The 13,456-nt window shown below is 41.1% G+C and overlaps 1 protein-coding gene across 7 annotated transcripts in view; it reads left to right on the plus strand.

Annotated features, from left to right (window-relative positions):
* PHF21A (PHD finger protein 21A) overlaps positions 1–13,456 on the plus strand; it is a 142,667-nt gene that overhangs the window by 116,972 nt on the left and 12,239 nt on the right. For 5 of the 7 annotated variants that reach the window (XM_064145518.1, XM_064145503.1, XM_064145489.1 and 2 more), the window contains 6 exons: positions 334–630; positions 2,387–2,485; positions 3,539–3,590; positions 4,370–4,449; positions 4,888–4,948; positions 7,389–7,552. In XM_064145518.1, the coding sequence (XP_064001588.1) occupies positions 334–630; positions 2,387–2,485; positions 3,539–3,590; positions 4,370–4,449; positions 4,888–4,948; positions 7,389–7,552 (753 nt within the window). Of the gene's footprint in view, positions 1–333; positions 631–2,386; positions 2,486–3,538; positions 3,591–4,369; positions 4,450–4,887; positions 4,949–7,294; positions 7,318–7,388; positions 7,553–13,456 lie in introns of all 7 variants that reach the window. The other 2 variants (XM_064145537.1, XM_064145527.1) reach the window with 1 other exon arrangement.

Here is a 13,456-nt window from a genome sequence, read left to right on the forward strand (position 1 = left end):
ACACTTTTAACGTGAGAGCCTCAGCTGTGCCTGTAAATATTACATCAGGATTTTTTGGCTTGCAAAACCAATACGTTGATTTAGATACAGATGAAGCACTTGGCAGTAAACATGCCATACAAGTGTCTGTGCATCCAAATTCCATTTCAGAGACAATCACTGCATATGCAAATGCTATGGATGGGGTTTATGCAAGCAGGTTTGAAAATGTGGCTTTTCCTTCTCATGGCATACTTAGGACACTATGCTAAAAATTACCTTCTATAAAAAATCAAGCAACCTTCTGCAGATTATACAGGCTTTTTTCCTTTTTTTTTTTTTTCCCTTTTGCAGGTTCGACCTAAACCAGTTGCCCAAAATAACATTCCTATTGCCCCAGCACCTCCTCCAATGCTTGCAGCTCCTCAGCTTATTCAGAGGCCTGTGATGTTGACAACAAAGTTCACACCCACCTCTTTACCCAACTCTCAAAACTCCATACATCCAGTCCGTGTAGTTAACGGACAGACAGCAACCATAGCCAAAACGTTCCCTATGGCACAGCTCACCAGCATCGTGATCGCAGCGCCGGGTACCAGGCTGGCTGGACCTCAGACTGTACAGATCAGCAAACCAAACGTTGAAAAACAGGTATGGATGTACAGAAAGTGTCTACTGATGCAGCCTACTGGCTTTATTGTTTTGTCTGTACCAGTTTGGAGAGGATGCCAACCATGGAGAAGTTTTCAGTGGATATTGAAAATACTTGTATTCCAACAGCAGTACAAATTGTGGGATGACTTGTAGAAGTTGCCTTTGTCTTTCGCTTGGACCAGTGGAATCTCTTCCCCATACTCCAGTGTTTTTATGCTCCCTCTACTGTCCTAACTTCAATAGCTTACAGGCTACATTGCAGGGCTCTACTAGTGTCTTGGAAAACAAGTACTAGCTGAAAACCATGTTCATATCAAGCCTTTAAAAGACACTGCATAAATAGTCCCAGGGCTTCTGTTATTCAAAGGGTGGCTACGTGAAAGGCAAAAAATACACAAAATCACACGGGTATTTCATTCAATAAATGTTGCCATTTTCTTCCTTGATCTGCAGTCTTGCGGTTGGAAACAAAATAACCTCACTCAGCTTCTGAAGGCTGATAGTTCCCTGTGACTAGATTGGATGGAGTGAGTGGAAGGGAGACCCTCAGGAACAGAGAATTCTAGATGTTTAATTTTATAATTTCTTTTCAGGGAAGACTTTCATAAAACAAAACATTACTTTAGTTACTATGGATTGCAACTGAGAGTCCTTGCCATTCAGTTCAAGTAAAGCAGTCTCCTGTTTCACTTTTAACTCTTTGATGTATGTTAGTAATAGTATAAAATTGTGTACTATATAAAGCATTATCTAAAACATCTGATATTCATGTGATTTATCTAAATAATAGTAGTGTCTATTTTGCTTAGAACTCTTTCATAGACTAATGTGCCTTGAAGTTACCTTCTGCTTTTAAAGTCACCTGTGGAGACTGTGAAAATCATGTGTATGAGAGAGTTGCTCATGCTCAGTTCTGCTATGGATTCTCAAGGAGTAGGCTCTTATGTAGCTCGAGGCTGTTCCACAAGTTACTCAGCAATGCTTATCCTTTTCCTATGGTTTGAAGTTGTGCTTTTACAATACTGTACTTTTGATGCTTACTCCTTTTGATGTCAGCAATATTTGTTTGCTCTTTGAATAATTGCTAGCAATGCAACTGCTGAAAAACACACAGAAGAATGGTGGTGGATTAATACACATGATTTTTTTCTGTGTATTTCCTCTGTATCATAAAGGGGAAACATTTGTCTCTCTCTGTAGCTTACCTTAATTTGTAGCCTTAACAGCTATACCATGGTCTGCCATGCAGGGTTTGTGATAACCATAGCAGATTATAACTCCAGGAAAGACAAAAGCTTGAGAACTGTCTGAGATCTTAGGAGTCAAAGAGACAGTTTTTGAGCCATTCAGAAGTCTGTGAAATAGGAAGACTGAGGAATGAGAAATACAAAATGTGCATGCCATATGGAATGGTTTCTAACTGCAGGTCTTCCATGGGATGCTTCTTCTTAAAGCCTCTGTCTGTCTAGTGATTTCTGTAGTGGAGTTAACTCTTACAACAACTTTTATTGCTTGCATGGCTGCGTAGGTTAATGGATTGGTGGTAAGGCTGTTTCATGCTTTGTTAAAGGAGAGCACTTTATTTAACATTCCTCTCACATTTGATTCCTCATTTAAGTCTTTGTTAGTGCACTGGCAGCTTCAAAGTGCTTTTCTCCAGTATCTGCAAAAGTATTTGTTTTGCTTTATTAGTCGAAGTAAGAGAAAAAAAAGTCATTCTTATCGCTGAATGAGAGAAACTCTTTCTTTTCAGACTATTAAACCACATGTGGAAGCAGAAGAGAAGCAAACAGAAAGTCGTACAGTTACTCCACCTGCTGTACCCAAGCCAAAACGAGAAGAAAATCCACAGGTATCAGAACACACCCAGAACTTTCTTTTAAGAAAGAAAGGAAGGACTATGTCCTTCAGAAAACACTTTTCCCCCTCCTCTGTTCCCTCAGGACTCCTTGACTTTAACATTCCATAAATTCCTATTGGACAGCAGTAGCTGATAAGGCTACAGAATAAGAAATCTAAATAAATAGAGTGCATTGCATTTTTCAGTCCTGGAATGCACTTCACTTCTGAGTCATCTGTAAGTTAGAAGATCATGATTTCCTTGTGACGCTTTCTTCAGCCAGGAGGCTTATGTTGCAGAGTTGACTTCCGTTCCTTTGAGGTTTTGGACTTCTCGAGTTATTTTTAATACCGGTTAATGTCTTGATTTTGCATTATAAAAGATTTCTGCTCTGGTGAGCAGGATGAAAAGAGTCATGTTCACACTCTCCCCAGGTTTTATTCTAGTGTAGGTGCAGTTGTTTTTTTGAGGGAAAAGAGTTGCCAGAATGGATATTTCTTAAAGCCTTCCTGCTATGCAGAGCTTTGGAACTGATTGCAGCTATATTTGTTTTAGTAGATGGATTGAAACTGACTACCGTGTGAACATTAACTGTTGCAGTGCACATTCTGATTTTTATGTGTCTGTGCACTTCCTGCAATAAAATTAGAATCCTTTAAGAAAGTCATAACCTTTATCAAACTGCAAATGTGAACTAGACTTGTTCCTTATGGTTCACACTGTATGGAGAATGATCTTCAACCAGCAGTACTTTGCTGGCAGTTGAACTGTGTTGGTATTTACTAAGAAGCAATCACAGAGTCGGTTTAGTGATGAACTGGAAGTAAAGAAAATGCTTTCTTTTTTCCAGCTGTGCCAACTCTAGATCTAGAAAATGGAACTGTTCTCTGTCCTTTGTAAGGCAGTTTGACCTGTATGAATGAAAAATGATTTATAGAAGCCAAGTATCACTAATAACATTTTTGTGGCTTAATTACCCTGTCAACTGACTTTGAAGAGCCTCAATGACATGGCTCATCCTTACAGCTGGACTTGTCATGATCTTATTTTTCTCCCCCCTCACAGAAACTTGCCTTCATGGTGTCTCTGGGACTAGTTACTCATGACCACCTGGAAGGTAGGAAAAATGTCTTAAGTTGGTTCTTGAGCTCTAGTTTTGTGGCCATTCTGAAATGGGATTACAGGTCCAGAATATTCCTGTATTAAGGGCATTGTTTTCTTGTACAAAAAATACTTTGCAGTTGTCTGGATTCTTGATCTAACTTTGTTTTGCATACTTTGTTCCTCTTATTGCACTGAAACAAGGCAATTGCTTATGCAACAGTAGTAGGGAGAAAAAGTGTATGCTCTGATGACAGGAAATAAGTTTGATGGTCCTGTGGCTTTCTGGGTAACCCCTGCATCTGCAAAGTTATACCATGGATGGTTTTACTGCAACATGTGAATTTTTCATTTATTGCACAATTTCCTCAGACTGATTTCTGTAGTGAGTAAATTGATAGATTGTAATTGGGTTGCAAACTCCTTAATCCTATACAGTGGAATACAACCTAATGTTTCAATGGCTTGTGTATTCCTGTATGACATTTGTTTTTAATTGTCAGCAAGGTTCCCAGAGGCTTTTCATTTTAGATTCCACTTATACTGACCATGGATTTATAATGTCTTAGTTGTGGAGTACCGGGCAAAAGACGGCAATCATTTTATTTGTTAGTTGAGCAGGGTATTTGTGTTCCTTGTCTGCTTAGTTTTCAAACCTTCAGAAATTAGAAGTATTTGGTGTGATTGGTATTCTGTAGAGATCCTCACAGCTTTCCTCACGCGTGGACAGTTACAAAAGCTGTCTGTGGTTCCCAAGACCTGTTGTTTCCTAACCTGAATGCTTTGTTTTACAAGAAATCCAAAGTAAACGACAAGAGAGGAAAAGAAGAACAACAGCAAATCCGGTGTACAGCGGAGCTGTTTTTGAGCCTGAGGTATTAATTTTTTTGGTGGGGGAAGTTGGAATTTTCATTCTGAGTTTGTGTGTTACTGCCACGTTGCTGCTTCCTGAGCTATCTCAATCCTAACTAGACAGGCAAGCTATCATTTATCGTTCAAAAGGCCATTGCAATAATAAACTTTTAAGGAGTAAATAATTTGGGATGCTCTTAGAAACACAGAGTCTTTCATTGCCTATTCCTGTGTAAAGCTGATGTGTGTTAAGTCTTACCAGTGGTCAGCTTGCCTATCAGCCTGCAGCAGTACAGGTGTCAGAAACAGTGTAAAAAAGTTAACTTTTCTGAGATACAGCTTCAGAAAAGAGAACAGGAAATAATCTCACTTGGAACTACTGTGTATTTCCTCAGCTATTGCATGGGTTTTTTTTTGCCACAACTGTTAGCCAACAAAAGTTGTTCTGTCCTTCCCTGCAGCGCAAGAAGAGTACAGTCACGTACCTGAACAGCACAATGCATCCCGGGACACGTAAAAGAGGTGAGTTAGACATAGACCTGCACCCTGCTCTGTGTCTGCTTCTTTCAGCTTGCATTTGCAGTCCCCTTGTTGATTTGAAGAGCAAAGCGAAGAAGGACTTGACAGTACTTGATTCGTCCAGTAATTTTCTGTGGTTGGCAAAGGTCGTGACTTGTAGGAATTAGCAAAGCAGATTTGTTAGGCAGCTCATTGTTTCATCACAGTTTCACTCTCCAAATGAAGTACTGAAAAACCCACAAGAGCTAGAGCAAAGTGAAAGGTGAGCTGTTTGAACATCCTTTAGTGGTATAAAACTGCTGTCAAGATCCTCTTGTTAGTGACTAAATTGTATTGGTACTGTCAAGAAGAAGGTGGCTCTGGAAAAAGTGCCTTCACCTTGAATAGGAGAGGAAACTTAGTGCGACAAAAGCTGTGTTCCCCACTGGGAATAGAGATGGGTCCTTCAGAAGAATTTCATGAGCAACAAAGGCTATCATACTCGTACTGAACACTTTTTTGCAACCAGAGTGCCAGTTGCCACTTGTCTTAAAACAAGAGATGATCTTTCATGCAGGCACCTGGTATTATTCAGTAGAAATCCTTCTGCAGAACAGGTGAAATTTTAGGGCTTACATGATGCTGAACCAGATGAGTCAGAGCAGCACAGGAGACAGCATGATGTGCACCGTTTTGTGCACGGCATCAATCATAAATGCATAACAATCTTTCCCTGATTTATGATGATTTTCTGCAGTCCTTAAAGACTTCTAATACCTTCTCTACTCTTAAGTTTACTATCTAAGAAAATGTAATCTGATTAAAAACCCTGCAGTCCTCCCTAGCACTGACCAGTACCATTTTCTTTGGGTTTTGGCTACAAGGTCAAATAAACGTTTGACTTGTGCTGTCCTTGACACACCTCTTCAGCATATAATGTGGCAGAGCTGACAGTTGAGCAGCTCTGCTGTTTCTAAATAAAAGCCATCGGTCTCTGTTGCCATCCTCTAATAACATTCAATGTGTTTTTGCAATGATATGATGTAGATTTTAGAGAGAGTGAGTTTTGCATTTGCTGTGTGGATAAGTAAATGTTCCTCCTTCTAGTAATGATTTCTTAATTCTATTTTATAACTCATTGTAAACAATTACTGTATCAATGAAAACAATTGCATGCTTTTGTACCTGACACTCTCTTAGCCTGTTCTTGCACGCTGCCTGCTATTATGCTTCCTTTTTTTTCCCCCTCCTGCTGTTGTGAGCCTGTACCTTGCATCAGCACCTCATCAGTAGCACACATTTTCAATTGACAAAAGCTTGGGATATATGCATTTGTTTCGTGATTTAGCATAGCTATATATTAGGTAAAAAGCCTATGCAAGCATGTGCCCAGGAGAGCTTCAGTTTAATTCTAGGTGGTGCTGAGCACGTCAGAAATTTCAGCCACGGACATGACTAGCAGAAATCCGTTTCCAAGGACATACTGAATGCTGGAACATATCCAGACCTTAAATGCAAGGTTTAGCATGTTAATAGGTATAGACTGACAATCTGTAAACATAAGATCTGGGGAATTATTCCTAGATCCTAGCTCCTTTATGTTTACATAACCATAAATTACCCTGGAGAAGGGAGGCAGAAATTATGGTTACATACTGGGTTTTGCTCTCTTGCTTTGCATACAGAATTTTATGAAAACTGTTACAAGCACATTTTGCACATCTGCTAGTCTAAAGGAGTTGTGCATAATCAAACATACCTGACTGAGGACATCTAGGAAAGAATACAGGATTTTGGAAGGGGTTATAGTGGAAGACCAGTGATAGGTTACAGCATGCTAGTGCTGCTGTTATGGGTCAGACAATAGGACCTGTTCTTGAGGTAGCCTCATTCATAAAAGGTACCAAGAGGCTAGAAAGTGCTGATCTGTGGGTGAGTAGGTTTAAAAAAGGGGGAGAAAAGGAGTGGGTTGGTGAGTGCCGACCTCTGATAAAGGACTTAACCTTTGTATAGATTTATGCTGACACAGGAAAGATAGGGAGGTGTGGGATACCAGTAGAAAGGATTTAATAGTAGTTCTTGTAGCTTTTCTCTGGCTTTGATGCCAACATGCTTTCCCTGAAAACTGAATAGCCTAATTTCTAGGAGTGGCAAGTGTCCCTGTGCTGCTTTTGTAGGAGCAATTCTTTGACCCTCTACAGAGCTTAACTCTATTTCCTTCTGAAATACATCTTTCAATTGTTCTCTCCTTGCAAAATTCTACTTAAAAAAATTCTACAAAAATGTTTGAATCTTTTGCTTCTGTCCTTCCACTTGTAACTTTTATATTAACTTCCTCTCTGTGCTACGTCATTTCCTTTTTCATGCTAGCCAATGAGGACCACTGGCCAAAGGTATGTAAGATCATTTTTTCCCTTTCTTTTTTTTTTTTTCTGTGTGTGTGTTCCCTGTTGTTACCATGTAGGTCGTCCACCTAAATACAACACGGTGCTGGGGTTAGGGGCTTTGACCCCCACCTCCCCCCTCTCCGGTTATCCTGACTCCCCCGAAAATGAAAAGACAGAGACCACATTCACTTTCCCCGCAGCCGTTCAGCCTGTGTCCCTGCCTAGCCCCGGCTCCACAGACGTAAGTAACTTGTGGGGAGGGCTCACTTGCAGAGAGAGAAGCAGAAACAGCCACAAGAAAAGTCCTTGCAGACTTCTTTTCTCTAGCCTCGCATCTAGTTAGCCCTGATTCTGTTGGACTGAGTCCAGAGGAGTGCAAGGAAGATGTTCAGAGGGCTGGAGCACCTCTCCTATGAGGACAAGCTATTAGAGTTGGAGCTTTTCAGTCTGGAGAAGAGAACGCTTTGAGGAGACCTTGTAGTACCCTGCCAGTGTCTGAAGAGGGCCTACGTGAAGGCTGGGAAGGGGCTATTTGCAAGGTCTTGTAACGACAGGATGAGGGGTAATGGGTTTAAACTGGTAGAGGGGAGTTTTAACTAGATGTTAGGAGGAAGTTCTTTTCAGTGAGGTTGGTGAAACTCTGGTACAGGCTGCACAGGGAGGTTGTGGATGCTCCCTCCCTGGAGATGTTCAAGGCCAAGTTGGATGAGACCTTGAGCGACCTGTTCTAGTGGGAGATGTCTCTGCCTATGGGCAGGAGGTTGGAACTAGATGATTTTTGAGGCCCTTTCCAACCTAAACCATTCTGTGATTTATGCTGTGAAACAGTCCAGCATTTTTTGAACATCTTCCCATTTTTCCCCCACTCCTGCACCTATGTTCTTGTCCTGTGGAGATTTTATTTATAACTCCTTCAGTGGATGGAAACACTGGGAGGCACCAGGCATGCTGGATGTGCTCATTTCTTTTGTGCAGTGTCTGAGATCTTGTCTGACTGAATAGAATCTGTCATCCATGAAAAAGGGGGAAGGGGAGAATGAAAAGTATTACTTACAGAACATAATAACAAAAAGTTGTGTTTCTGTAATGAGAGGAGGAGGGAGACTGCTCAGATCCTGACAGAACAGTACATGCAGCACAATTTTGGCACTCCTGGTGTACCAGCATAGCTCAATACATCTCCCCTGTGGTCACCTTGCAAAATCTGTCTTGAATGTAATCTGGTCATATTATTACCAAGCATGCTTAGCTTAAGTTAATTCAAAGATAAGATTTTTGCTACTTGAAGCACATAACCGTTGTCAGTTGCTGAGAACTATTCAGTTATTTGATTGCTTCCATTTCCTGCAAGCACATGATGATAAAGAAAATCAAAGGTCATGCGTACATTTTAGAAGGTAAATAGTGTGAGAAGAATTGGACTGAGTCACTGTGTAGGCACAAAATGACAGAATGAAGGGACTGGACACTTTGACTTGCCCAAAAGTGCACTGTGGGTGATGAGCAGAGGTGAAACAATTCATTGCACAGAAATCCTCAGCCTGCTTCCAGTAAAGTGCTTATGTTTTAATGACTAGTACTTACTGGGCACAGTTTAAAAATAAAAAGGTGCTTGCTTGTTTCTTCATAACAGTGCTGCAGACTCCTTCTGCAGTCTGAGTCAGAGCAGCCTCTGTATTTTTTTTTCCTTTGCCTTCCTCCCTCTTTTTTTTTAACCATGTTATCACACATAATTGAGGCACAATGATCTGAAATGAGCTTTAAGGAAGAATTGAGCCACTTTAGTTTCACCTATGCAGTTGCATCACTGTAACTACATAGACTGAGAGTCCAACTCCACTGGCCACGTACAGTAGGGAATAGAAGCCAGCTTCTTGCCTCTGAACTGTGTGTTTGTTCTGCAGAGGTAACAGGAATAGAAATAGTACAAGTGTGTCTGAGTCACTGAAATAAATAAATGCAATTCTGATACCCAGGGATTATGTATTTGAAATTAAAAGGTTCTCTTTTATACAGTCACTTTTTGAGAGCAGAAAAGCACTTGAGTGTAAAAACCCTTTCCTGACAGTCAAATGAATAGGGCTATGGAGCAGCCCCTTAGGGAGAAGGTGGGGCAGCAACATCTCTGAGGACTTTAAAAAGAAAAGTAGTACAAGCAACTGGCAAACACGCAGAAGAGTACATTTTTTTCTGAACACTGGCCCCAAGAGAAGGACTGGATCATGTGGTGGGAGGTTCTTTTCCATCTCTGACCTTTGTGTGCATACTGCCAACTCTCTTCCCCCTGTGCAAGAGCTCTCGAAACCATACAATGAGTTTTTGCCCTGTTTTCTGCAGTACTGGTGGCAGGAGGCTAAATCAAGAAGAAGAATTTCTGTAGCATTCAAATCTAGTTCTGAACACTCTGAGTTTTCTGGATTTGGATGTATTTAGGCCTAGGTTGCTTTAATATTCATTAATTAATGAAATAGAAGTATTTTGAAGGAGACAATGAAAGATTACACATCAGGTAATTAACATTCTCTCTTACCTGAACATGTTACAATGTAGCACAGTAGCACAATTTTCCCTTTAAAACCATGTGTAAATCTCCTTCAACATGTTTCCAGACAAGTCATTTAGTTTCTACAGCACTGACATTTTCGTGGGTTTAGTTTTATGAAAGAATTTTATCCCAAAATCCCATTCAATGCCTATTCCCTTTCAACTGGGCTAAGATTTTTCAGAAATGTTTGGCACTGAATTCCATGAATTTTTCCACATAAAAGTAAAAAATACATTTCAAATTGCTCTTTATTTTTAATTAATAATTTAAAAAAGAAAAGACTGTTAATCAAAATTTGAGCCTTGAGAGACAGCAAAATAATGGAAATATGTATTAAATCTGTTCTTCTGCCATTACATGTTTTAATTCTTACTTGCTCGTCTCAATGGCTTCTCATTGCCCTGCTGGAAAGCAGTTCCATGGAGAAAGACCTTGGAGTGCTGGGGGAAAGCAAGTTCTCCATGGGCCAGCAATGTGCCCTTGCAGCCAAGAGAGCCTGTGGCATCCTGGGATGCATCAGGAAAAGTGTGTCTGGCAAGTGTAGGGAAGTTTTTCTCCCCCTCTGCTCTGCCCTGGTGAGACCACACCTGGAATACTGTGTCCAGTTTTGGGCTCTTCAGTTCAGGAGAGACAGAGACCTGCTGGAAAGAGTCCAGCAGAGAGCCACAAGGATGTCTGGGGGATTTGAGCATCTCCCCTATGGAGAGAGACTGAGAAACCTGGGGCTGTTTAATCTGGAGAGGGGAAGACTGAGAGGAGATCTGATCAATGTGTAGAAATATCTGAGGAGTGGGTGTCAAGTGGATGAGGCCAATCTGTTTTTGCTGGTCAGCAGCAATAAGACAAGGATACAATGGATACAAACTGGAACACAGAAGGTTTCACCTCAACATGAGGAGAAACTTCTTTACAGTGAGGGTGACAGAGCCCTAGAACAGGCTGCCCACAGAGGTTGTGGAGTCTTCTTCTCTGTAGACTTTCAAAACCTGCCTGGATGCATTCCTGCGCGAACTACTCTAGGGGATCCTGCCTTGGCAGGGGCATTGGACTCAATGATCTCCGGAGGTCCCTCCCAGCCTCTGAAGTTTTCTGTGATCATGAGCTGGTTAATATGTTCTTATGAAACTACTGAGCAAGTTTCTGCAGTCATATCCCTTTTATATTTTTTTTTTTGTGATTTGGTTTTCCCCATTTATATATTTTCCATGGTGCTTTCTTTTCCCTCTGAGTTTTGAGAACTTAGCAATACTTGTAAAAATCTTTAGCATCCTTGGCTGGAAAAGTGCCATATAGTGGTGGGAAAGTACTGTGTGTTTACATACCAACAGCACCAGCTGTGCTGCAGGTGAAGGCAAAGAGGAAAATCAGGTCTTTGGAGCATGAAGTTTAATTTTTATATATATACACACACACAAAATACAGTATGAAATGCTCATGCCACAGCTTGACTGGTACCACCACGGAGAACAGTCCTGCCTGTCACTAGTAGTCTTTTCCCAACCCTTAAAGGCCTCCTGTGTTGTTCCAGCACAGATGTATCTGCAGACACATTGTAATCTGTATAATGGAACTGGCGTAGCTAAAAATTGTTAATCTTAGCCAAGATCATGCCCTAATCTGCTTAATTTTATAGACACACATCTTCTTGTGCCAGGCTCATGCAGGGGACAGAAATCAGTGTCTGGGCATACAGAGAAGGCAGGATCACTTCTTTTGGCAGTGAAGACAGTCCATGTCATGTTGAAGAGGATCTACACTGTCAGCAGATGATGTGAATATAGAAATGTCTCTTTCTTCTATGTGAGACAGAAAATTATGTCTGCAGTTACAGCCCTCCAGCATTTGGGCACTTGAAAACAGGGCATGTTTCAGAAGACTCAGTTAAAACTATGGAGCAGTTCTTCAAACAGATATAGAAGAAAACTGCAGTTTTCCCCATCTTCAAAATATTTTGGCATTGATTTGCTGAGGTCTGGGTCCTGTAGGCTTTAGAACAGAAATTTGGTGTTTAGCACTTGAGTAATCTGTCTTTAGCCAGCCTATGAAAATTGCAAATCAGGCCATGCGCTTGGCATAAGGCACCATGGTCCAGAACAGCCTTCTGGCCATTCTCCTCTCTCATTCTCCAAATGACAGGGATAAATTTTGAAGGGAGAATGAAGCAAAATGGAATTGGTAATAAGGATGGCAGAGTAGAAAGTAGGAATAGAAAGCTGGAAAAAGGAAGTAATACAGCAGGCAGGATTGAGTAAGGCTGTTTTTTCCTCTTTCTTTTTCCCTTTCCCTTTCCCTTTCCCTTTCCCTTTCCCTTTCCCTTTCCCTTTCCCTTTCCCTTTCCCTTTCCCTTTCCCTTTCCCTTTCCCTTTCCCTTTCCCTTTCCCTTTCCCTTTCCTTTTTGGCAGTTGGCTGTGAACCACTGTGGATATTGTCCATGTGTGCTGTCATCTCAAGTCATTCAACCACAGTGCTCACTGACCAGCTGTGTCACTTCAGGTTTTGCAGCACTCAGTTAACTTAGAAGGTTCTGAATACACATCTCTCTAATGTCTCTCCTTTCAGAAGCAACTGCTTGTGTCTCTTGTATAGGTCTCTTTCTGCAGGGTATCAGACAAAACAGGTTTGATTTTCAACACAGTAGTAATTTTGCACCTGAGCCAGTTACCAAGTGCCGTGGTGTAGCCTGTAGCAACTAAAGCATCTCAACACATGTAATTCTTTAGAAGGAGAATTTTCTTCTCAAATCTGAGAATTTCCTCTTTATTTTTTCCTTAGATTGCAGAGAATTTGGGTTTAGTTTGCATGGCATCTCCTGCCTGTGTTCTTTTCTTTGTACACACAGGATACATGATAGAGGAAAAATTCTTCCCAGCCTGCTTCCCCAGATTGCTTTACAAGAAGCTTGAAATGTCATTCATTTATTCAGTTCATTTAACTCACTAAAGAACTCTGTGGTGCTAAAGAATGAAGCAGTGCCACAACCCAGCTCTCTGTGATTCCTTGGTAGTTATAGGAACCAAAACATGGCACTGAAAGTTCACTAAAGATTGATCCTTTACAAAACATGGCATCAGTGCTAACCTTGGGAATTAAGAATAGCCTTCCCTTCAAAAAAAGGCCTCATCAGCAGTAAGGCTGGGAAGTAGAAACCTGAGCAGATTGCCTGTGTGTCACTCTTCTAATACATTTCATATTTTATCCACAGTAGAGATTAGCACCGTTTTTCTTGCCTAGCAGCTTAGATGTTGTGCACATCCAAATCTGCTACCCCTCCAAATTGATAGAACTTCTCCAGCCAGGTGAAAAGGCTGTATGGGTCAAAAGGAAACCTTGTCCGTGCTGATATTTCACACAGGGCAAACATGTGCACACAGTTTGACTCAACACAGACATCCTGAGGTCATGATTTCTCAGATCTAGTGTGTGAAACTTCAGCCAAAGTCAGTAGCAAGTGTGTGTTTCAGACTCTAGGTGAATAGACCTATTTTTATGACCAGGTGACCTGCCTGGTGGATATGGGGAAAGGCTGTGGATGTAGTTTACCTGGACTTCAGCAACGCCTTTGACACTGTCTGCCATAGCAAGTTTCTGGCTGAGCTGGTA

This window comes from Pogoniulus pusillus, chromosome 1 (genome assembly GCF_015220805.1).
Source record: "Pogoniulus pusillus isolate bPogPus1 chromosome 1, bPogPus1.pri, whole genome shotgun sequence".
Lineage (NCBI taxonomy): Eukaryota > Metazoa > Chordata > Aves > Piciformes > Lybiidae > Pogoniulus > Pogoniulus pusillus.